The sequence below is a fragment of the Lipotes vexillifer genome, unplaced genomic scaffold (assembly GCF_000442215.2).
Source record: "Lipotes vexillifer unplaced genomic scaffold, Lipotes_vexillifer_v1.1 scaffold1757, whole genome shotgun sequence".
In the NCBI taxonomy this organism is placed as follows: domain Eukaryota; kingdom Metazoa; phylum Chordata; class Mammalia; order Artiodactyla; family Lipotidae; genus Lipotes; species Lipotes vexillifer.
In genome coordinates, this window is record NW_006790449.1 from 163378 (window position 1) to 187747 (window position 24370).

The following is a 24370-nucleotide window of genomic DNA, read 5'->3' on the forward strand; positions in this document are numbered from 1 at the left end:
CCCACTCGGCCCCGCCCGCCGCCTCCGCGCGGTGCCCGCCGGCTTCCCGCGGCGCCACCCCTGCCACCGCCCCTCCACGCAGGCCCTGCCGCGCGCCGCCTCGGCAGGCGGTGGCACGGGCACCTCAGGACTCCGCGCCGTGGGCCTCGAAGAATCCCGCGCCGAAGGCCTCGTAGGACCCCGCGCACCGCCCTCCCTCATTTCTGGCCGCAGGCTCTTCCTGCTGTAGCAGCCGTCTAGACCATGTTCGTCCCCTGTGGGGACTCCGTCCCCGACCTCGCGGGGTGCACGCTCCTGATGGTGAGTCCGGCCCCGGGGGAGGGGGCGGGGTGGGGGGGTCCCAGCGGCGGTCCCCGAACGCGCGCGGGTCTACGGCCCCGAGTCCTGGTGGCTGAGAGCGGAACGTGCGGGGGAGTGACCTGTGCTCAGCTGGTGTAGTGCGGGCCATTCGCTTTACATTTCATCCTGGAAAACCTTTTCTCAGTTAGTTCGGGAGTCAGGTTCAAGCTAGCGAATCGTTGTCATTAGCCAGGAAACTACGGACGGGTTGCTAAGGACTTTGGCTCACTCAGTGAGCGTTCTGTGGTGTCAAAATGTGACAAAAAAGACTAGATTCTTGTCCTCAAGGAGTTTGCAGTTTAGTTGGAAACACATGTATATAAATAAGGTTAGAACGTTGAAAAAGGTTCAGAAAGGCCCTAGGATTTATTGGGAGGGGGAGGGACACAAGGACCTGTTAAGAAATGCTTCATATTTGGAATTTAAAAAACAAACAAAAACTTATAGATATGGAGAATGGATTGGTGCTTGCCAGCAGGGGTGAATAAAATGGGAGAAGGGGGTCAAAGGTACAAATCTCTAGTCAAAAATAAGTCCTGGGATGTAACTCGAAGCATGATGACTATAGTTAATACTGTATTGTACATTTGAAAGTTGTTAACAGAGTAGATCTTAAAAAGTTATCACAAGAAAAAAAGTTTTTTCTGACTGTGTGGCGTTGGTTGCTAACCAGACCTGTTGACGTCATATTGCAGTATGTACAGATGTCGAATCACAATGTTGTACAACTGAAATTAATATGTTATATGTCAATTATATTTTAGTTTTTTAAAAGGATGATGGTAATAGGAAAGTTACTTTTTGATAATTTTCATCATAATAGTGCACACAAGAAATATTAATGGGGACTTCCCTGGTGGTCCAGTGGTTAGGACTTCACCCTTCCACTGCAGGGGGCATGGGTTTGATCCCTGGTCCAGGAACTAAGATCTCGCATGCTGCGTGGCCATAAAAGAAAGAAAATGTCAATAAATGCTTAAATTAGCATGTGATAGTGTACTGAGGAAGGAAATTTGACTTCATTTCAAAGTATCTCCCTGAAAAATATTTATTAATCACAAAAGACGAGAAGTGTTTTTGCAGGAGATACCTGGCAAAAAAAAGAAAAAGAAAAATGTCATAGAGAAAGTAATGTCCAAAAGATACTAGTGGTACCCTTGACAGTGGAGTGGTAAAGAGGGAAGCCATGTTACGTTATGGAAATGGAAGATTCATTCCATTGGGGTATTCAGTAAGTGTTCAATCAGTAGTCTGAAAGGTGGAGCTAATGAAGGGGTCAGAATCCAGCTGTGATTCACCTTAGCGTAAGCGTGCAGTACCAGTGCTGTGATTGTTGTCTTCTGACTAAACTTTTTAAAGTGCTGCTAATTTGGTTGACTTAATGAATATATTATTTTACTGTTGCAGCCAGCAGTATCTGTTGGAAATGTTGGCCAGCTTGCAATAGATCTGATTATTTCCACACTGAATATGTATAAGATTGGTTACTTCTATACTGATTGTCTTGTGCCGATGGTTGGAAACAATCCATATGCAACCGCAGAAGAAAATTCAACAGAACTCAGTATAAATGCTGAAGGTGTGTTATATTCTCCTACAAGGTAGAGTTGTTTTAAATCAGAACCAGACCCTCCCAGTATGTCCTGCAGCACCTGGCACCGGCTCTGTGCAGAGTTCAGGACACTGTGTTCTCCTCTCCTGCATACAGCCCGGTTTAGGCCTTAGCTTTTCCTAAATGGCAGCTCCCTTGAGAGATGTGGTTCCATCCTTGGATGGAATTTGAGATACCTATTTGTTTACCGTGGGGTTTTTCCCCTTTTATCCTCAGTTTTATTTTCTCTCCTTACTGGCATGGGTAAGCATCACTAATATCAGAGAGAGAATTCCACTGGGCTCAGTCCCGTATGTTTAATATACACTACCTCACACAGGCCTCTGCCATCCTGTCACGTTGTACATAGAATCCGTCGTAACACTGACGAGGCTCAGAGAGGCCGAGTTTCCTAACACTGCAGTAGGTGTGGGCTCTTCCCACACCGTACGTCTCCACAGTTCCTCGTTGGACTGTCAAGCTGGGTTAGTTGGGGCACACAGTTTACAGCCCCCAACCACTGTGTTCATGATGAGACCGCCCCTCGGGAGGAGAGGATAACAAAGGAGCCTCCAGTTACTTCGCGTGATGGGCAGCTGCTGCCTTGGCCTCTCAGTCTTCGGTTTAGAAGCCAAAGGTGACAGAGGAGCATGAAAGACCGTAGGTGGACTGAGAAACATGTGAGGAAGCATTTTGGGTTTTGTCAGTCTTACTAACCGTGTCATTAGCTTGCAGTAATGAAATACACTTTAGAAAGATGGTTTTGTTAACACTAGATAATTTCAATTATTGCCTTGAAGGACAAAGGACTATAAATGGTAGAACTAGAATTTTTATATTTAGACTAATGATAACAACTGTCATTTGTTGAGTATCTCCTCTGAGCTGAACACTGTGCATTTACATGTGTTAATTCACTTAATGCTCACAACTACTCCATGGGTGGTTTTATAGATCAGGGAACTAGTGCGCAGAGAAGTTATGGTCCCATGATTAATCGAGGCAGCCTGACCCAGAGACCTGCCTCCCTGTCACCTGCTAATGCACCTTTGCTCCAGCAGAAGACCCACTGGCTTTTTCCTCTGACACAAACTGGCAGCAGGTCCGTTGGAGACAGTTCTTTAATCCACTTTTTTATTTTTTAAGATGAGGTGTCTTTCTGAAATAAATTATAGACATCACAACATTCCACCCCCAAATATGTAAGTATGCACCTCTTATAGTACATTTTCTTACCTAGCTAAAACACCATTGCATTTAACAAAATTAGCAATATCTTCCTATACCCTATCCATATTCAGAGAGGCCCAGTTTACCCAAAACTGTCCTTTAAAGTTAGTTTGTCCAGACCAGGCCATAGTACTTCTGATTATCGTGCCTTTGAAATCTCTTACCCTACATAATCTCTTTCCCTTCTTTGCAAAACTGATTTATTAAAGGAAAAAACTGGACACATTGTCCTATAGAATGTCCCACCTTCTACATTTGTCTGATTGCTTCCTGTGGTGTCATTTGCCACATTCCTCTAGTTTCTGTATTTTCTGAAACTGGAGTTAGGAATAAAGGCTTGATTATTTAAAAGCTAAATATTTTTAGCCAGAATATGTGAAAGGCGATGGTTACATCACCTGACAAGAAAAAGGATCTGGAAAACAGGGTCTTAACAACAAAAAAAGACCTTCGTGATACACTGGTGGAGAACACAAGTGTTGCTGTTGTAGAAAGTGGTACATCTTATATTTTAAAGCTCAGCCTGCCCTTTTCCCTAATTCCTAGACCTCCTGCTCTAGCCTCCTTTGCCCCACACATACCTGGTGGTCAGCAGACTCGCTGATGCAGCACAGCCCTGGCCACCCCACGTGCACCAGTCCAATGAGACAACCCCGAAAAGACCTGTATAACAGGAGAGACATGATCCACCAAAGGCTGTGCCCAAGTCTAGGGTTATTTGTAATCTTTTTACAGTAACTGAAAGCTTACCCCTTGGCACAGTGGCCTAATCACGTGTCCTCAGGCACTCTGTATTTTGTCCTTGGGTCATTTTGGAGCGTCACATTCTTGGAGGTGAGGTTGGGCAGGACCTCTTAAGCATCAGTAAAGTGGGCCCCTTGTAGAATCTGATGAAAATTGTGGATCCTTTTTGCAGAAAAAATTCACACACATCGACTCACAAAAATTTTTGCATGTTATTTCAGGTCTTTCAAAAACTCCTAAAGAACACTTGTACCTATTGCAGGTATTTTATTACACAACTAACATTCGCCGCATTTTTTTTTTTTTTTCCTTGCGTTATGCGGGCCTCTCACTGTTGTGGCCCCTCCCATTTGCGGAGCACAGGCTCCGGACGCGCAGGCTCAGCGGCCATGGCTCACGGGCCCAGCCGCTCCGCGGCATGTGGGATCTTCCCGAAACGGGGCACGAACCCGCGTCTCCTGCATCGGCAGGCGGACTCTCAAGCACTGCGCCACCAGGGAAGCCCCAACATTCGCCGCATTTTATTCTTCCTTGTTCTAATCCCAATGACTGTTGCTGTTTTCTAGAGAAAAGAGGAAAGAATATCAGAAACCAAGAACGGTCTTAAGAATGATGTCATTTGTCATAATGCTAGAAATTTCCAGGGGAATACTTCTCTGGTTTTACAGTCAAAGAAGAGAAATAATTTTTGATAATTTTCTTACAGTTAACTTTTCAGCACTGAATGTATTCTGTAGAATAAAGCCCACAGGTGAATTCTGAGGTATTAAAGTGTTTTGTTTTAACTAAATGATATAGTGCATATGTTCTATATTTTAACTATTGAAAACATTTAGATACAGAAGTTCTCCTAGTTCAGCTTTTTATCATTATAACTTCACTTGTATGACTCCTTCAATTTAACTATCATTTGGTTTCATTTTCTTGGACTTGCAGTGTATGCATCGCCTTCAAAGAAACTAGTGGCTCTTCAGTTAAGATCCATTTTTATTAAGGTTAGTATGTTATTTTTGCCTTCTTAAGTTTATTAAAGTGCAATATAATGAGAAAATACTGAGTCATTATCATTAAGACTCAAAAATCATTTCTTTGTTTATGTTTATACAGTTAAGCAAGGTCTGATTCTATAGAGAAATACTCAAAATTTCGGAGTTGTTAGTATTATTTCATGAATATATTGAAAGGAATTGGGACATATAGCTTGGGTCTTATATATTCCCGATTCAGGTAGCATTGGTGAAAAACTTTAAGCATATAAATATTACGGGTTTATTCTATTTGAGTTACATTTCAAACCTGTGGCATCTACATAAAAATTATATATATATGAAAATATTTTCTGAATCCAACTTCTTTCGTCTTCTGCTGCCCCCACTCCAGTCCAGCCACCCCCTCCCTCATGCCCTGATTCTGCTTCTGCACCACCCGCCCTGCAGACAGCTCCACCCATGATCCTTTAAATCTCAATCAAAGCACGTCACTTCTGCCTTCCAAACCCGCCCGTAGCTTCCCATCTCAAAGCGAGTTCACAGCCCTCACCACGGCCCGACAGGCCCTACATCTGTGACGTGGCAACCACTAGACACATGTAGCTGTTTAAATTTTGACTCATTCATTAAAAGTAAGTAAAATTAAAAATTCAGTTCCTCTGTCCCAGTAGCCACATTGCAAGTTCTCCACAGCCATGGGTGGCGAGCAGCTGCCGTAAAGAGCATTTGGTTACCATGGAGCGTCTGTGGGGCAGCTCTGTCCCTGGCCCTACGTCCAGCTGTCCTGCGTGCCTGTCCCCTGCTCCCCCTCTTGCTTGCCCTGCTCCAGCCACACTGGCCACCCTGTGCTGTTCAAACACATTAAGCTCATCCTGTCTCAGTCTTCACAGTGGTTTCTCTGCCTGGACCACTTCCTTTAGTCTTTGCTTAACTGTCCCTCATCAGAACGGCCTCCCCCCAGCACCCTTTCTCTTGTCTTATCCTGAGCTAGTTTTCTTCACGACTCCTCACTTCCCACCTGATAGAATGGAAGTTCCCTGAGAAAAGTGACAAGGTGTCATTCACTCCTGTATCCTTGGCTTCTAGACAGAGCCTTGGTGTAGAGTGGATTGAGGTACCACCTTTTCAGGGGGGCAGAAAGGTCTCCCCTTCCCGGGGTCCCCTCCACACCCCCCCACAGTCACCATGTTGTAGGAGCGGGATCTCACGGGTGCACTTCTTCACGTCTGGCCTCCTTTACTCCACATTCTGTCTGCAAGGTGCTTCCACATTGTTGCAGGTAGAGGTAGTTACTTCCTTCTCACCTCTGGGCATGAATCTGTTGTGTAAATAAACCATGATTTACCCATACTGTTGACGGAGCATTTGATTTTTTTCCAGTTTGAGGCTATCATGAATGGAGCTATGGTTATTTTAATATTTATCGCTCTTTCCTTAGTTAACAATATCGCACACAAAGTTTGGCAGTGAGAGTTGCTAGCAGTTTTACATTGTGCCACGTGGCTTTTTTGTTCTCTTCCTAATATCAGTGTAAGTTCGAGAAGTAAGATGGACAATTCAGACACTTCTAAATGAATTTTTTTTAATTAATTAATTTATTTATTGGCTGTATTGGGTCTTCGTTGCTGCATGTGGGCTTTCTCTAGTTGTGGCGAGCAGGGGCTACTCTTTGTTGTGGTGCGCAGGCTTTGGGCAGGGGCTGCTTGGCTTCCCATTGCAGTGGCTTCTCTTGTTGCAGGGCGCGGGCTCTAGGCGCATGGGCTTTGGTAGTTGCGGCACACAGACTCAGTAGTTGTGGCTTGTGGGCTCTAGAGCACAGGCTCAGTAGTTGTGGCGCATGGGCTTAGTTGCTCCATGGCATGTGGGATCTTCCCGGACCAGGGCTCGAACCCGTGTCCCCTGCATTGACAGGCAGATTCTTAACCACTGTGCCACCAGGGAAGTCCTTGAAATTGTTGATAGATGTAAATAAAGAGTGATTTCAAAGTAGCAAACATTTTTTGAGCATAGATTCTTTGCACCAATAATACTCTAAATACTTCAAGCATGTTGCTCTACTCAGTTCTCACAACAATCCTAGGAGGCAGATGCTAATTATCTTAATTTTACAAGTGAGAAATCGGAAACACAGAAGCTCAGGCAGCTTGCTCAAGCCGTGTGGTTCATAGGTGGAGCCAGCATTCTAGACCCGGCAGCCTGGCTCTGGAGCTGGCCTCTCTTAACCACGACACAAACTGCCCTTCTGTTTTTAAAAGGTAGCCATTTCTTACCTGCATTTAAAATTTTATTGAATAATTATTTTATTAACAGTCTCTGAAAAGACTTTCCATAAAGTGGGTTTTCCCCCCAAGTTTTATGACCCAGATCAGTCACCTGTTCACATCTTGCCACACCTGCTTGATTCTCTTTGTGCAAGTACATGCAGTTTCCTCCTGCCAAACAGTCCAAAAGGAGGCTGCTGACATCATTATTGCTCACTCCATACAAGAAGGAGACTCCTTCACACACAACCTCACAACCGCAACACTGCCACACACCTAGAAAGTCAGCATTCAGTGAATTATTAAGTACTAGCATTCGGCATATTCAAATTCCCCAGTTGTTCCCCAAATATCCTTCAATTCTGGATCCAGGCAAGGTTTGTGTGTTGCCTTAGGCTGTTATATCTTTTCAGTTGGTGTTCAGTGTAGAGCTGCCCTCCTCTTTCTGTGATTCACAATATTGACTCCTCTGAGGGACCCAGGCCAGATGTTCAGCCTTCTGGATTCACCTGTTTCTTTCTGATCAGATTTAGGGCAGAAATTTCTGGCAAGAACGTCTCATAGATAACCACGTGGTGGTTTTTGAGTAACAATAGATCACTGAAGTACAGAACTGGGAAACTGAAATCTAGATTCCTCACACTTAGCTTACCTCTAGTTGTAAAGATAAAATAAATAGTCATTGTGGGGTGCCTTCAAGATGGTGGAGGAGTAAGATGTGGTGATCACCTTCCTCCCCACAAATACATCAAAACCACATCACTACATCTACATGTGGAACAACTCCTACAGAACACCTACTGAACACAGGCAGAAGACCTCAGACTTCCCAAAAGGCAAGAAACTCCCCATGTACCTGGGTAGGGCAAAAGAAAAAAGGAGAAACAGAGACAAAGAATAGGGACGGGACCTGCACCTCTGGGACGGAGCTGTGAAGGAGGAAAAGTTTCCACACACTAGGAAGCCCCTTCACTGGTGGAGACGGGGGGTGGCTGGGGGGAATCTTTGGAGCCACAGAGGAGAGCGCAGCAAGAGGGGTGCAGAGGGCAAAGTGGAGCGATTCCCGCACTGAGGATCGGTGCCAACCAGCACTCACCAGCCCAAGAAGCTTGTCTGCTCACCCGCCGGGGTGCATGGGGGCTGTGAGCTGAGGCTCGGGCATCGGAGGTCAGATCCCAGGGAGAGGACTGGGGCTGGCTGCCTGAAGACAGCCTGAAGGGGGCTAGTGTGCCACAGCTAACAGGGAGGGAGTCCAGGAAAAACTCTGGACCTGCCTAAAATGCAAGAGACCATTGTTTTGGGATGCACAAGGAGAGGGGATTCAGAGTAACACCTAAACAACCTCCAGAGACAGGCGTGATCCGCGGCTATCAGTGCGATCCCCAGAGACGGGCATGAGATGCTAAGGCTGCTGCTGCAGCCACCAAGAAGCCTGTGTGCAAGCACAGGTCACTATCCACACCTCCCCTCCTAGGAGCCTGTGCGACCCACCACTGCCAGAGTCCTTTGATCCAGGGACAGCTTCCCCGGGAGAACACATGGCACGCCTCAAGCTGTTGCAACATCACACCAGCCTCTGCCACCACAGGCTCGCCCCACATTACGTACCCCTCCCTCCCCCCGGCTTGAGTGAGCCAGAGCCCCCTAAGCAGCCACTTCTTTAACCTGTCCTATTTGGGTGGGGAAGAGATGCCCTCACGCGACCTACACGCAGAAGCAGGGCCAAATCCAAAGCTGAGCCCCAGGAGCTGTGCGAACAAAGAAGAGAAAGGGAAATCTCTCCCAGCAGCCTCAGGAGCAGCAGATTAAAGCTCCACAATCAACTTGATGTACCCTGCATCTGTGGAATACCTGAATAGACAACGAATCATCCCAAAATTGAAGCAGTGGACTTTGGGAGCAACTGTAGACTTGTGGTTTGCTTTTGCATCTAATTTGTTTTCTGGTTTTATGTTTATCTTAGTTTAGTATTTAGAGCTTATTATCATTGGTAGATTTATTTATTGATTTGGTTGCTCTCTTTTTTTATTTTTTTATATATATGTATATATATTTTTTTCCTTTTTCTCTTTTTGTTGGTGTGTATGTGTATGCTTCTTTGTGTGGTTTTGTCTGTATAGCTTTGCTTTTGCCATTTGTCCTAGGGTTCTGTCAGCGTTTTTTGGTATTGGGGGTTTTTTTAGTATAGTTTTTAGCGCTTGTTATCATTGGTGGATTTGTTTTTTGGTTTGGTTGCTCATGAGAGATTACTACAAGCACGTATATGCCAAAAAAAGGGACAACCTGGAAGAAATGGACAAATTCTTAGAAAAGCACAACCTTCCAGGACTGAACCAGAAAGAAATAGAAAATATAAACAGGCCAATTACAAGCACTGAAATTGAAACTGTCATTAAAAATCTTCCAAGAAACAAAAGCCCAGGACCAGATGCCTTCATAGGCGAATTCTATCAAACATTTAGAGAAGAGCTAACACTTATCCTTCGCAAACTCTTACAAAATATAGCAGAGGGAGGAACACTCCCAAACTCATTCTACGAGGCCACCATCACCCTGATACCAAAACCAGACAAAGATGTCACAAAAAAAGAAAGCTACAGGCCAATATCACTGATGAACATAGATGCAAAAGTCCTGAACAAAATACTAGCAAACAGAATCCAACAGCACATTAAAAGGATCATACACCATGATCAAGTGGGGTTTATCCCAGGAATGCAAGGATTCTTCAGTATATGCAAATCAATCAGTGTGATAAACCGTGTTAACAATTTGAAGGAGAAAAACCATATAATCATCTCATTAGATGCAGAAACGGTTTCGACAAAATTCAACACCCATTTATGATAAAAACCCTCCAGAAAGTAGGCATAGAGGGAACTTACCTCAACATAATAAAGGCCATATATGACAAACCCACAGCCAACATCATTCTCAATGGTGAAAAACTGAAAGCATTTCCTCTAAGATCAGGAACAAGGCAAGGTTGCTCACTCTCACCACTATTATTCAACACAGTTCTGGAAGTTTTAGCCACAGCAATCAGAGAAGAAAAAGAAAAAGAAGGAATCCAAATCGGAAAAGAAGAAGTAAAACCGTCACTGTTTGCAGATGACATGATACTATACATAGAGAATCCTAAAGATGCTACCAGAAAACTACTAGAGCTAATCAATGAATTTGGTAAAGTAGCAGAATACAAAATTAATGCACAGAAATCTCTTGCATTCCTATACACTAATGATGAAAAATCTGAAAGAGAAATTAAGGAAACACTCCCATTTACCATTGCAACAAAAAGAATAAAATACCTAGGAATAAACTTACCTAAGGAGACAAAACACCTGTATGCAGAAAACTATAAGACACTGATGAAAGAAATTAAAGATGATACAGGCATATGGAGAGATATACCATGTTCTTGGATTGGAAGAATCGACATTGTGAAAATGACTCTACTACCCAAAGCAATCTACAGATTCAGTGCAATCCCTATCAAACTACCAATGGCATTTTTCACAGAACTAGAACAAAAAATTTCAGTTTGTATGGAAACACAAAAGACCCCGAATAGCCAAAGCAATCTTGAGAAGGAAAAATGGAGCTGGAGGAATCAGGCTCCCTGACTTCAGACTATACTAGAAAGCTACAGTAATCAAGACAGTATGGTACTGACACAAAAACAGAAATATAGATCAATGGAACAGGATAGAGAGCCCAGAGATAAACCCATGCACCTATGGTCACCTTATCTTTGATAAAGGAGGCAAGAATATATAGTGAATAGCCTCTTCAGTAAGTGGTGCTGGGAAAACTGGACAGCTACATGTAAAAGAATGAAATTAGCACATTCCCTAATACCATACACAAAAGTAAACTCAAAATGGATTAAAGACCTAAATGTAAGGCCAGACACTATAAAACTCTTAGAGGAAAACATAGGCAGAACACTCCATGACATAAATCACAACAGATCCTTTTTGACCCACCTCCTGGAGAAATGGAAATAAAAACAAAAATAAACAAATGGGACCTAATGAAAGTTAAAAGCTTTTGCACAGCAAAGGAAACCATAAGATGAAAAGACAACCCTCAGAATGGGAGAAAATATTTGCAAACGAAGCAACTGACAAAGCATTAATCTCCAAAATATACAAGCAGCTCATGCAGCTCAATAGCAAAAAAACAATCCAATCCAAAAATGGGCAGAAGACCGAAATCCCTCCCTCCCACCCTCCCTATCCCACCCCTCCAGACAGCCACAAAGAACCGAGCCGGTTTCCCTGTGCCATGCGGCTGCTTCCCACTGGCTATCTACCTTACGTTTGTTAGTATATATATGTCCATGTCTCTCTCTCGCCCTAACACACCTCACCCTTCCCCCTCCCCATATCCTCAAGTCTGTTCTCCAGTAGGTCTGTGTCTTTATTCCTGTTTTACCCCTAGGTTCTTCATAACATTTTTTTTTCTTAAATTCCATATATATGTGTTAGCATACGGTATTTGTCCTTCTCTTTCTGACTTACTTCACTCTGTATGACAGACTCTAGGTCTGTCCACCTCATTACAGATAGCTCAATTTCGTTTCTTTTTATGGCTGAGTAATATTCCATTGTATATATGTGCCACATCTTCTTTATCCATTCATCTGACGACGATACACAGATTGCCAACAAACACGTGAAAGGATGGCTCGACATCACTAATCATTTAGAGAAATGCAAATCAAAACTACAGTGAGGTATCACCTCACACCGGTCAGAATGGCCATCATCAAAAAATATACAAACAACAAGTGCTGGAGAGGGTGTGGAGAAAAGGGAACCCTCTTGCATTGTTGGTGGGAATGTAAATTGATACAGCCACTATGGATAACAGTATGGAGGTTCCTTAAAAAACTAAAAATAGGAGAAATGTAAATCAAAAATACAATGAGGTATCACCTCACACCAGTCAGAATGGCCATCATCAAAAAATCTACAAACAATAAATGCTGGAGAGGGTATGGAGAAAAGGGAACTCTCTTGCACTGTTGGTGGGAATGTAAGTTGATACAGCCACTATGAAGAACAGTATGGAGGTTGCTTAAAAAAGTAAAATAAAACTACCATACAACTCAGCAATACCACTACTGGGCATATACCCTGAGAAAACCATAATTCAAAAGAGTCATGTGCCACAATGTTCTATGCAGCTCTATTTTTAATACCCAGGACTTGGAAGCAACCTAAGTGTCCATCGACAGATGAATGGATAAAGAAGATGTGGCACATATATACAATGGAATATTACTCAGCCATAAAAAGAAACAAAATTGAGTCATTTGTAGGGAGCTGGATGGACCTAGAGTCTGTCATACAGAGTGGAGTAAGTCAGAAAGAGAAAAACAAATACCATATGCTAACACATATATCTAGAATCTAAAGAAACAAAAAAAATGGTCACAAAGAACCTAGGGGCAAGACGGGAATAAAGACGAAGACCTACTTGAGAATGGACTTGAGGATATGGGGAGGGGGAAGAGTAAGCTGGGACAAAGTGAGAGAGTGGCATGGACATATATACACTACCAAATGGAAAGTAGATAGCTAGTGGGAAGCAGCTGCGTAGCACAGGGAGATCAGCTCAGTGCTTTGTGACCACCCTGAGGGGTGGGATAGGGATGGTGGGAGGGAGACGCAAGAGGGAGGAGATATGGGGATGTATGTATATGTATAACTGATTCACTTTGTTATAAAGCAGAAACTAACGCGCCATTGTAAAGCAATTCTACTCCAATAAAGATGTTAAAAAATAAAAAAATAGTCATTGCTCCTCATCTTTCACCTTCATTCTAAGGACGGTAAGTGGATATAAAAATAATTATAATTTTAGTATATATAAACTATATATCATCACATAACGTGGGTGAAATACTATATAGACTACTCTTATTGTAACTCTAGGATCTAACTTTTCTGTTTTTGTTTTATTCTTTCAATGGTATACAAAGTATAAATCAAAGTCATTCTGTGAGAAACTGCTTTTCTGGGTGAAAAGCAGCAACTGTGCCAAAGTTGTTGTTCTTTCAAGCAGCCACTCATATCACCGTAATGACCTCCAGCTCCGCAGGTATGTCTGTGTCTTTGGAAAAGTATTTTGCTATGATTTATACAGTTATTAGGATGATTTCTCTATTAAAAGGTTAAAATAAAATTTTAAAGCCATGCATATCCTTTCCTGTCCTCCCTGGAATTTAGAAAGAAGGAGGTAAAGAACATGAGCTAGGAAGAGTAGAGGTGGGGGGCCCTTGACATTCCCAGGGCTGCGGCACTGGGATCCTAGGGTAAAGGCGGGAATGGTTCTGGGGCTGTGCTCTGCTGTGTGGTATCACGTGCCTGGCAGTGCCACAAACCTCAGCTGATGAAGGGAAAGGAGAAAGGGTTCCTATGTTTATTGGTTGATCGTTTTTCAAAGACTGGATTGGTGTTTCTATTTATTTCCATATATTCAACCATTTGTATTTGCAGAACTCCAGTTACCTTGAAGTATAGCTCCCAGGCATGTCAGATTGAATTCTTAAGTAGAAGACAAAGTATCCAAGACTTAGAAATCTAAACTAGTTTATTGCATTATCATTTCTTCACTTGTAAAATTCTGATGAAGAAATTATTAGCTAAGAGTAAGCTTTCAAGACTAAGTTTCTGGGATTCTCACAGTGGGCCTGGTGGGAGCGTGGCTGTGGACATTTTCACACTGGCCTGGCCTTGGGTTAAGTTTTCCTGTCTCTCCGCTCTCCCCTAAATTTGTAAATAGCAAGTCAGAGCAATATTTTTACATGTTGCTCTTCCATAGACTGCTGAAACGCATGTTTTGCTTTGTGCAGCAGAATATATGGAGAACAAGATAATTTTTGCTAAAAGAACTGTTAATTGTCTTAATGTACGTATTTGTGAGTTTTTAGTTAATTATATGATTGTTTCCAGTACTCCCTTCAGGTACCTACTTACACCTTCCATGCAAAAAAGTGTTCAGAATAAAATACAGAACCTTAACTGGGAAGAAATGGAAAAAAGCCCATGCATTCCTGAAATAGACGATTCTGAGTTTTGTGTCCGTATTCCTGGAGGAGGTATCACAAAAACACTCTATGACGAAGGGTGAGCTTACCTGTATATTTGCTGCCCATCTTATCTGAAAATGAAAGTAAGATAACTGGGATAGTGTTTGGAGTACTTACTGGAACTCTGAAAATGTCTTCATTAAATAGGTACTGTGTTACATTCAGGGGAAAGATTGAAATGTGGTTATAGAATTGGTTCCTGAAAAGCCATATTTAATGCTTTATTATGTGTGTCATGTTAGAATAATACATATTCTGTGCAACCTCTGCAGTCAGTCCTCTTTGCAGTGGTGGTGGTGGTGAGATGTACATAACATTAAATTAGCCATTTTTAAGTATACAATTAAGTGACAGTCAGTACATTCATTGTTGTGTACCCATCACCACCATCCACTTTCAGAACTTTGTCATCGTTCTAATTAGATCTGTACTCATTAAATAACTCCTGTTTTATACCTGAAAATCTATGCTCATATTAAAACCATCATTTCCTTCAACTTTTCTTTTTTTCCTAGTCTATCTTCCATTCATGTTTTCACTTCTTTCCCTGTCTAGCTTATGCCCTTTAGTATAATATATTATTTCACCTCTTTTCTTACCACAGCCTAGAAGCCCTGGCCACCTGGTTATTCTCCACACCTGCCCTGCAATCTCCAGCTTTGAATCATTCTCTCGCTCCATTCAGGCCACATCACCCGTGGCCTGCGCTTCTGTCAGCCCATAGACTGCGGGGCTTAAACAACAGAAATGTATTTGCTCACAGCTCTGGAGGCTGGAGGTCAGGGTGCTGGCCTGGTTGGATTCTGGGGAGGGCCCTCTTCCTGGCCTGCAGACGGCCACCTCTGGCTGTGTCCTCACGCAGCAGAGAGAGAGCTCCTCGCCTTGTAAGGCCATGGTCTCATCGGATTAGGGCCCTCTCCTGTGACCTTTCACTGAATTACCTCCTAAACCTCCTGCCTCCAGATACAGTCGCCTGTGGGTGAGGCTTCCACTTGTAGACTCTGGAGGGACACAGTCCAGGCCATAGCAGCTGCTGTCAGGGTCTCTTGATCGATCCCCTACTGCCTCATTCTGACCTGCCCTGACCACCTCAGCCGCAATGCTGGAATTAACTTTCTACAATGCAAAACTGATCACAAAACTCCCTGAGTAAAATCCATCAGCAGTTTTACTTGCCTTTTGCGGAATCTGGTTCATCCTCCGCAATGTGCCATCCAGAGCCCTCCAGGCCCCTCTGGCCTGGCCCCCTGGGTGCGCTCTGCACAGATGCTGGCCTCCTGGCCCTCACGGTGTCCCCAGAGCTGTCGCATTCTTCCTTGCTGTTGTTCCCTCTCCTTTTCTCCTCTTGCCTCCTTTGCAACAACCTGCCCGGTTTGCCAGAGTTTGCCAGAGTCGGCCCCATGTCGCTTCCTGTTTGTCCTTGCTGGTCTCGCCCTTCTCCACGGGGGGAGGGGGATTCTGCTCTCTTCGCACTCCCCCCACACTCTGCCCCTTCAAACTGACTTCTTGCTTCTTTGCAAGTCAGTCTCCTAGCTTTGCTTCTGACCGTGTCAGAGTAGTTGATAGCAGACTTGCCCTCCTGCCATAAACAATTGGAAACTGGACAACATTAATGAAACAACTGTTCATCAGACATTGGACACCATGCAGCACACAGCTGTGAAGCCTGGGAGAAAGCAGTAGAGTCCTGCTATTGCCCCAGCTTCCTGCTGGACTGCAGCATGGGGTGGGGGGACTCAGGCAGAGTGCAGCCATCTTGCTAAGTCGAGGGGACTGGAGACCAGAGTTGGGGTGGCTGACACAGCTGGGGAGTATGAGGCAGAGAACCAGAGGGGGACAGCTGCTGGGGGAAGAGCCCTGGGGCCTGCCTGAGCCCTCCTCAACCCTGAGCTCACAAGTATAGGGTGAAACCGTGAGGGCAGAGAACAACCTCTGGGCAGCTGTTAACTTTGCCCACAAGGTTAGCAACACTAGACAAAATACTGTGAAAGACACGCTCCTCATAGAACATTTTGAAAATGTAGAGTAGTCAAAAGAAACAATATTTTAAATACTCAGTTCTGTCACCCAGAAGAAACTACCACTACTAATTTCTTGGTCTGTTTTCTGTTTTGAATTCTGTTTTCTGTTTTGAATTAAATTCTGTTTTGAATTAAACATTTTGAATTAAATGTTTGTATCTGCAAGACACTGCAACTCTACCATCTGTAGCTTTAAAATTCATGCTATTTACAGATATTTCTCACAAAATTGATGTTCTTTTAATTTTCCAGCGCAAATCTTGGTGTGGGGCAGGAACATTCATGTGCCCGGGGTGGGTGTTACATGGTTCCTAGTTTTGTCCCTACAAATAGAAGATACATAAGTGATCTTGTGATGTGGCATCTCCTTGCCTAAAACCTGGCAGACTATCTCAGCTATAAAAACAGGCACACCGGAACCATCATCTTGTATCAGTAGAAGAATATCTAATTATTCTTTTTAATTGTTGTAGCTGTTCTAAAGAAGTCCCAATGGTGATTCTGCTGAAATTCGTTTCGGAAGGAGACAATATCCCAGATGCATTAGGTCTTGTTGAATATCTTAATGAATGGCTTCAGATAATCAAACCATGTGTAAGTTTCACTAAAGCTTAAGTCTCTGATTTCCCTGGTTATGTATTCATAAACTTGCATTTTTACATACTGTATAAGTAGACCAAATAAGTGAAAGTTTATGTTAAATTTAGACATGTTTATATAAAATTTAAGTTAGCTGAACTTTTCAAAAGAAGACAGCTAAGCAACCTGTTGTCTGCAGTTATTTAATAAAGGCTGATTTTCAAAAAAATAGGAAAACCTTAAATACTTCGTTGTATTTATTCTTAGTATTGCATTAATTATACCAGGCAGCTTTTTATAAGGATAAACAAGTCCTCTTTGGAATTCAGGTTTTTCTTCTTTTTTTTAAGCAAAAGATAAAGCTTTGTGAGCAATACTTTAGCTATTCAATATGCATTATAATTAAAATACTTTTCTCTATTATGAAATAAGAGCATGACACCTGGGGAAATCACTTAGCCTTTAGGCATAACAGAAGTAACCTAAGCCTACTTTACATGGTAGTTGACTGTCTTTTTAATTCATGCTTTTTTGAAGAACAAATTGATGGAAATCACACAGCATTGATTTTTTTTTTTTAACCACTGTTTCTTTTGAATTTGATTTTGCTCCATGGACTCTATAGCCTTTCTGGTTCGTATCTTTATGGCTTGGAAATTGAGGAAATTTATCTTCAGCTGATATAAAGACACAGAAATGTATTACTTTGTTTTTTCCTTGCAGTAAATCACAGCTAGAAGTGTCAAAACCAAAATGAACAACAACAACAAAGGGGCAGTTTTATAATATGTGTTAAAAGGAGATTTAGTGATAAAGTTGAAGGATTACAATATTTTGTTCTTCAATTGCAGTGTGATGACCCCTCAGCATCTGCCTTGCCATGGAAAATGCCGAGTTCCTGGAGGTTACTCTTTGGCAGTGGTCTTCCCCCTGCACTTTTCTGATCCGTTTTCAGTTTTATACCTTATGTCCCAAGACACTTACTACCAACACAACTGTTAAACAACTGTATAAAAAGAATGTATTAGGAAATCTTTACTTTTCACAGAAAAATCGCAAAGAAAAATGGATTAACAAAAGGTTGTTTTTGCCATGCTTTTCATCATATACAACAGATGTAAATTTTGTGCAATAAAGTGTTTCCTAAGTAATTTTATCTGAATGTATTTTTTTTTTAACTCAGACTTCTATATTAGTTTCCTATGTCTGCTGTAAAAAATTACCAGAAACTTAGTGGCTTCAGACAAAATAAATCTATTATCTTAGAATTCTGGAAGCCAGAATTCCAGAATAGGTCTCACTGGGCTAAGTCAAGGTGCTGGCAGGGCTGCGTTTTCTCTGGAGGGTCTTGGAAGAATCCGTTTCCTACCCCGTTCCAGTTTCTAGAAGCTGCAGCATTCATTGGTTCACGGCTCCTTCCTCCATCCAGAATAATTTCCCGATCTCAAAAGAGTTTAAGAGAAAACGTTTTCATTTTTGAGTGCCTACTACATACCAGTCACTTTTTACCTGCTATTTTGTTGTGTTACGTCTGTGCCTTGGCTTTCTCATCTGTAAAACGAGGGCTTATAATATTAAGGGATACACCCTACTCCATAGAACTCAGTAAATGATTTATTTCTGATAAATTATTCTGGGTTCTATAGCCTGATGTGTTTCCCTTTGGGAAACTATTGTGGGGTCGGGATGTCAGCCAGATGATGGGATAGGAAGTCCTAGCCCTTGACCCAAGAGAGACACCACTTACAAATCAAAATACCTTTATGGGAAGCAGAAACCAGTTAAAGAGTTCCAGTTCCCCAGGCAAGTCCAGAGTTGAGAACAGCTGCACTGAAAACAGAAGAGCGTTTTCCCTTTACCCACAACTGACCCTCCCTCAAGCCAGCAGCTCAGCATGTTGGGAGAAAGTCACCAGCTCGAGGCTTCTGGGGGAATGGAGGGGTAGGGAAGAGGGGACTGCATCCAACGGGTTGGCTTTTTGCAGGGCCGCTGGAGTGGCTGGTTTCTGCCTCGACTGACTTGGAGCCCTGACGAAACTGGCAGAGTTTAGATGCCGAGGGGCCACTGAAAGCAAAGGTGGGGTTGGCGGGTGGCAGGAGTGGTGTGCTGCAGCCCCAGAGAGCCTGCAGTGCCACAGACAGGCCAGCAACATCTCTACACAGTCCAAAGGCACCTAATTGGAGGGGAAGAGAAGAATAAAGTGTGAGTCCAACAGTCCAGCTTCTCAGAGGGCTTTTGAGGGACCAGTATCTGTCTCACCTGACTCAGGATGCTGATGGGGAGACAGCATACTTTGGGTGCCTGGGGACTGCTGAGGACAAAGGGGAGAGTGGCACCTTGCTGCTGCAGCACCAGAGAACAAGCCTTGGACACCACAGGGAGCAAGAGATGACAAGCACCTGAAAAACAAACCTGCAATTCGAACTGGGAAATTACATGCACAAGCCAGAGAAATTACGTCCTCCAAAAAGGATTTCTGAGGCCCCCAGACTCCCCAGCTAGCCCAACTGGTGAAGGTCTTCCCTGTAAGAAGACTGAGAGAGGTGGCTGTTTTATCAAATACATAAAACTCAACAACAACCACAAAATCACGAGGCACAAGAATAAACAGAAACATAGCTCAATCAAAAGAACAAAAGAAACCAACCTCCAGAAACCAATCCCAAGGACACAGAAATCTATGAATTATATGACAAAGAATTCAAATTAATTGTCTTAAAGAAGCACAGTGATCTACAAGAGCACAGACAACCAAGTGGATTAAGAACAATGCATGAACAAAATGAGAATATCAACAAAGAGAAACTATTTTTTAAAAGAACCATACAAAAATACGGGAGCTGAAGAATATAATAACTAAATTGAAATATTCACTAGAGGGGTTCAACAGCAGATTTGATCAGGCAGAAGAAAGAATCAGCAATTCTGATGATTGAAATTAACCAAGTCAGCGGTATAAAAAAAAAGACTGATGAAAAATGGACAAAGCCTAAGGGACCTATAAAACAGCATAAAATGGACCAATATGTATTATGAGAGTCCAAGAAGAAGCAAAAAGAGACAAAGCATATTTAAAAAAAAAAAAATAGGGACTTCCCTGTTGGTCCAGTGATTAAGACTCTGTGCTTCCAATGCAGGGGGAGTGGGTTTGATCCCTGGTCAGGGAACTAAGATACCACATGCCAGGTGGCACTGCAAAAAAAAAAAAAAAAGGCTTTTCTAATCTGAGAAAGGAAATGGATTTGAGAAGCTCAAAAGACTCCAAATAGGATGAACCTAAACAGCCCCCACCCAAGACACCTTTTAATCAAAAAACTGTCAAAAATCAAAGACAGACAGAATCTTGAAAGTAGCAAGAGAAAAGCAACTCATCACAAGTGAGTTCCCGTAAGATGATAATAAGCAGATATCTCAGCAGAAAACTTAGAGGCCGGAAGGGAGTGGGATGATATATTGAAAATGCTGAAAGGAAAAAAAATGTGCCAGTCAAGAATATTATCCTGAGGCTTCCCTGGTGGCACAGTGGTTAAGAATCCTCCTGCCGATGCAGGGAACACGGGTTCAAGCCCTGGTTCAGGAAGATCCCAAATGCCGCGGAGCAACTAAGCCCATGCACTACAACTACTGAGGCTGCGTGCCACAACTGCTGAAGCCCGTGCGCCTAGAGCCTGTGCTTTGCAACAAGAGAAGCCACTGCAATGAGAAGCCTGTGCACTGCAACGAAGAGGAGCTCCCGCTCACTGCAACTAGAGAAAGCCCATGCACAGCAATGAAGACCCAACGCAGCCAAAAATAAATAAAATAAATAAATTTTAAAAACTTAAAAAAAAAAAAGGATGCTATCCAGCAAAACTGTCCTTCACAAATTAAGAAATAAAGACTCCCTGGTGAACAAAACCTGAGGGAGTTCATCACCACTAGATGTGACTTACAGGAAATGCTAAAGCAAATCCTGCAAGTTGAAACAAAAAGATGTTAGACAGCAACGTGAAAGCATATAAAAATATAAAACGCTCTGGTAAAATTAAATAGACACAGAATCTAGTAATGGTGTAAAGGTGGTGTGTAAAGCACTTTTAATTCTGGTATAGAATTTAAAAGATAAAAAATAAATAAATAAAAAATAAAGATTAGAGACTATAAAGTATAAGGTGTAGGATAAAGTTTAAAAAAAAAAGCATAAAAATGACTATAAAACTGTTAATGGATAAATAATATATAAAGATGTAAACAAAGTGAAGGTGGAGAGATATAAAAGAATGGAGTTTTTGTAGATGATTCAAGTTGTTATCAAAATAGAATAGATTGTTACAAGATCTTATGTAAGCCTCACAGTAACCACAAAGTAAATATCTATACAAGATATACAAAAGAAAATGAGGAAAAAATTAAAGCATGTCAACACACACAAAAAAATCAATGAAACACAAAGAAAGGCAGCAAGAGGAAAAGAGGGACCAAAAAAAAAAAAAAAAAACCTAACAAAATAACAAAGTGCCAATAGTAAGTGCTATCATCTGAATGTTCCCATCCCCCAAAAGTCATATGTTGAAATCCTCATCCCCAAAGTAATGGTATCAGGAGGTAGGGCCTGTGGGAAGTGGTTAGGTCATGAAGATGGAGCCCTCATGAATGGGATTACTGCTCTCATAAAAGAGCCTACAGAGAGCAAGCTTGCCCTTTCCCACCACATGAGGGCACAGCAAGAAGACACCATCTATGAGGAAGCATGTGCTCATCAGACATCAAATCTGCCAACACCATGATCCTGGACTTCCCAGCTTATAGAACTGTGAGAAATAAATTGTTTATAAGCCACTTTGTTTATGGTATTGCATAGTAGTTCAAACAGACTAAAACAGTAAGTCCTTCACTATCAGTAATTAATTGTAAATGTATTAAATTCCCCAAACAAAAGACATAGAGTGGCTGAATGGACTAAAAATAATGCAATTATATACAGTCTACAAGAGACTCACCTTACATATAAAGACACACACAGGCTGAAAATGAAAGGATAGGAAAGGATTCCACATAAATAATAACCAGAAGAGAGCAGGGGTGGCTATACTAATATCAGACAAAACAGACTTTAAGTCAAAAACTCTCACTAGAGAAAAAGAAGGACATTTTACAAGATAAAAGTGTCAATACACAAGGATGATATAACAATTATTAATATATATGCTCCCAACATCAGAGCACCCAAATATACAAAGCAAACATTGACAAAATTGAAGAGAGAAATAGACAATAACACAATAATAGTAGGAGTTTTCAATACTCCATTTTCAATAATGGATAGAACAACCAGATAGAAGACCAGTAAGGAAACAGAGGACTTGAACAACACTATAGATTGATTGTACCTAACAGACACATGCAGAATACTCCACGCAACAGCAGCAGAATACATGCTCTTCTCAAGTACACATGGAATATTCTCCAGGATAGATCACATGTTGGGCCAAAAAAAAAAGTCTTAACAAATTTAAGAACATTGAAATCATACCAAGTATCTTTTCTGACTAATATGGGATGAAACTATAAATCAGTTGCTGTAAAAAAAAAAAACAACTGGAAAATTAACAAATAAGTGGAAATTAAACAACATATTTTTGAACAATGAATGGGTCAAAGAACAACTGACAAGTGAAACTAGGAAATATCTTCAGACAAATGAAAATGAAAGCACAAAATATGCAAACTTATGGGATGCAGTACTAAGAAAGAAGTTTGTAATAGTAAATACCTACATTAAAATAGAAGAAATTTCTCAAATCAACAATCTCACATTATACCTCAGGGAAGTAGAACAACTTTAACCCAAAGTTAGCAAAAAGAAGAAAACAACAAAGATTAGAGAAGAAATAAAATAAAGAATAGGGAGGGGCTTCCCTGGTGGTGCAGTGGTTGAGAATCCACCTGCCAATGCAGGGACATGGGTTCAAACCCTAGTCCAGGAAGATCCCACATGCCGTAGAGCAACTAAGCCCATGCACCACAACTACTGAGCCTGAGCTCTAGAGCCCGCGAGCCACAACTACTGAAGCCCCCATGCCACAACTACTGAAGCTTGCATGCCTAGAGCCTGTGCTCCTCAACAAGAGAAGCCATCGTAATGAGAAACCTGCACAGTGCAACAAGGAGTAGCTCCTGCTCACTGCAACTAGAGAAAGCTGCATGCAGCAATGAAGACCCAATGCAGCCAATAAATAAATAAAATATATTAAAAAAAATAAAGAATAGGGAATTCCCTGGTGGTCCAGTGGTTAGGACTCTACACTTTCACTGCCAACGGCCCAGTTCACTCCCTGATTGGGGAACTAAGATCCTGCAAGCCATGTGGTGTGGTCAAATAAATAAATAAATAAATAACTTTAAAGATAAAATAAAGAATAGAAAAAAGTCAATGAAAGTAAGAGTTGGTTTTTTGAAAAGACAAACAAAATTGACAAAACTTTAGCTAGACTAAGAAGAAAAGAGAAGAAGACTCAAATAACTAAAATCACAAATGAAAAAGAGATTACAACTGATGCCACAGGAATAAAGCAGATTATAAGAAACTATGATGAACAATTATATGCCAACAAATTGGATAATCTAGAAGAAATGAATAAATTCCTAGAAACATACAAGCTAGTAAGACTGAACCATGAAGAAACAGAAAATTTGAAAAGGCTATTTCAAAAGAAGTTTGAATCAATCAGTTATCAAAAACCACTCAAAAAAGAAAAGCTCAGGGACTTCCCTGGTGGCGCAGTGGTTAAGAATCCGCCTGCCAGGGCTTCCCTGGTGATGCAGTGGTTGAGAGTCCGCCCGCTGATGCAGGGGACGCGGGTTCGCGCCCCGGTCTGGGAGGATCCCACATGCCACAGAGCGGCTGGGCCCGTGAGCCATGGCCGCTGAGCCTGTGCGTCCGGAGCCTGTGCTCTGCAACGGGAGAGGCCACAGCAGTGAGAGGCCTGTGTACAGCAAAAAAAAAAATAGAAAAAAAAAAGAATCCACCTGCCAGTGCAGGGGACATGGGTTCAAGCCCTGTTCTGGGAAGATCCCACATGTCGTGGAGCAACTAAGTCTGAGCACCGCAGCTACTGAGCCCGTGTGCTACAACTACTGAAGTCCATGTGCCTAGAGCCTATGCTCTGCAACAAGAGAAGCCACTGCAATGAGAAGCCTGTGAACCACAACGAAAAGTAGCCCCTGCTTGCTGCAACTAGAGAAAGCCTGTGTGCAGCAATGAAGACTCAATGCAGCCAAAAATAAAAAGAAATTTAAAAAAAAGAAAAGAAAAGCCCAGGACCTGACTGCTTCATTGGAGCATTCTACCAAATATTTAAAGAAAAATTAATACCAATCCTTCTCAAATTCTTCCCAAAACTTGAAGAGGAGGAAACACTTCCTAACACATTTTATGAATCCAGCGTTACTCCGATACCAAGCCAAAGATACAAAGAACAAAACAAAAACAAAAACAACTATAAACCAATATCCCTGATGAATATAGATGAAAA

General features: G+C 42.1%; 1 protein-coding gene across 1 annotated transcript; it reads left to right on the forward strand.

Moving 5' to 3' along the window:
- The first annotated feature begins 239 nt into the window (after positions 1–239).
- On the forward strand, positions 240–18007 carry PSMG2 (proteasome assembly chaperone 2). The gene is made up of 7 exons (XM_007463735.1): positions 240–300; positions 1747–1918; positions 4841–4899; positions 13147–13265; positions 14120–14293; positions 16751–16871; positions 17708–18007. Exons 1-7 carry the CDS (start codon positions 244–246, stop codon positions 17798–17800), a joined length of 795 nt encoding a protein of 264 aa, XP_007463797.1. The 5' UTR covers positions 240–243; the 3' UTR covers positions 17801–18007.
- The last annotated feature ends 6363 nt before the right edge of the window (positions 18008–24370 follow it).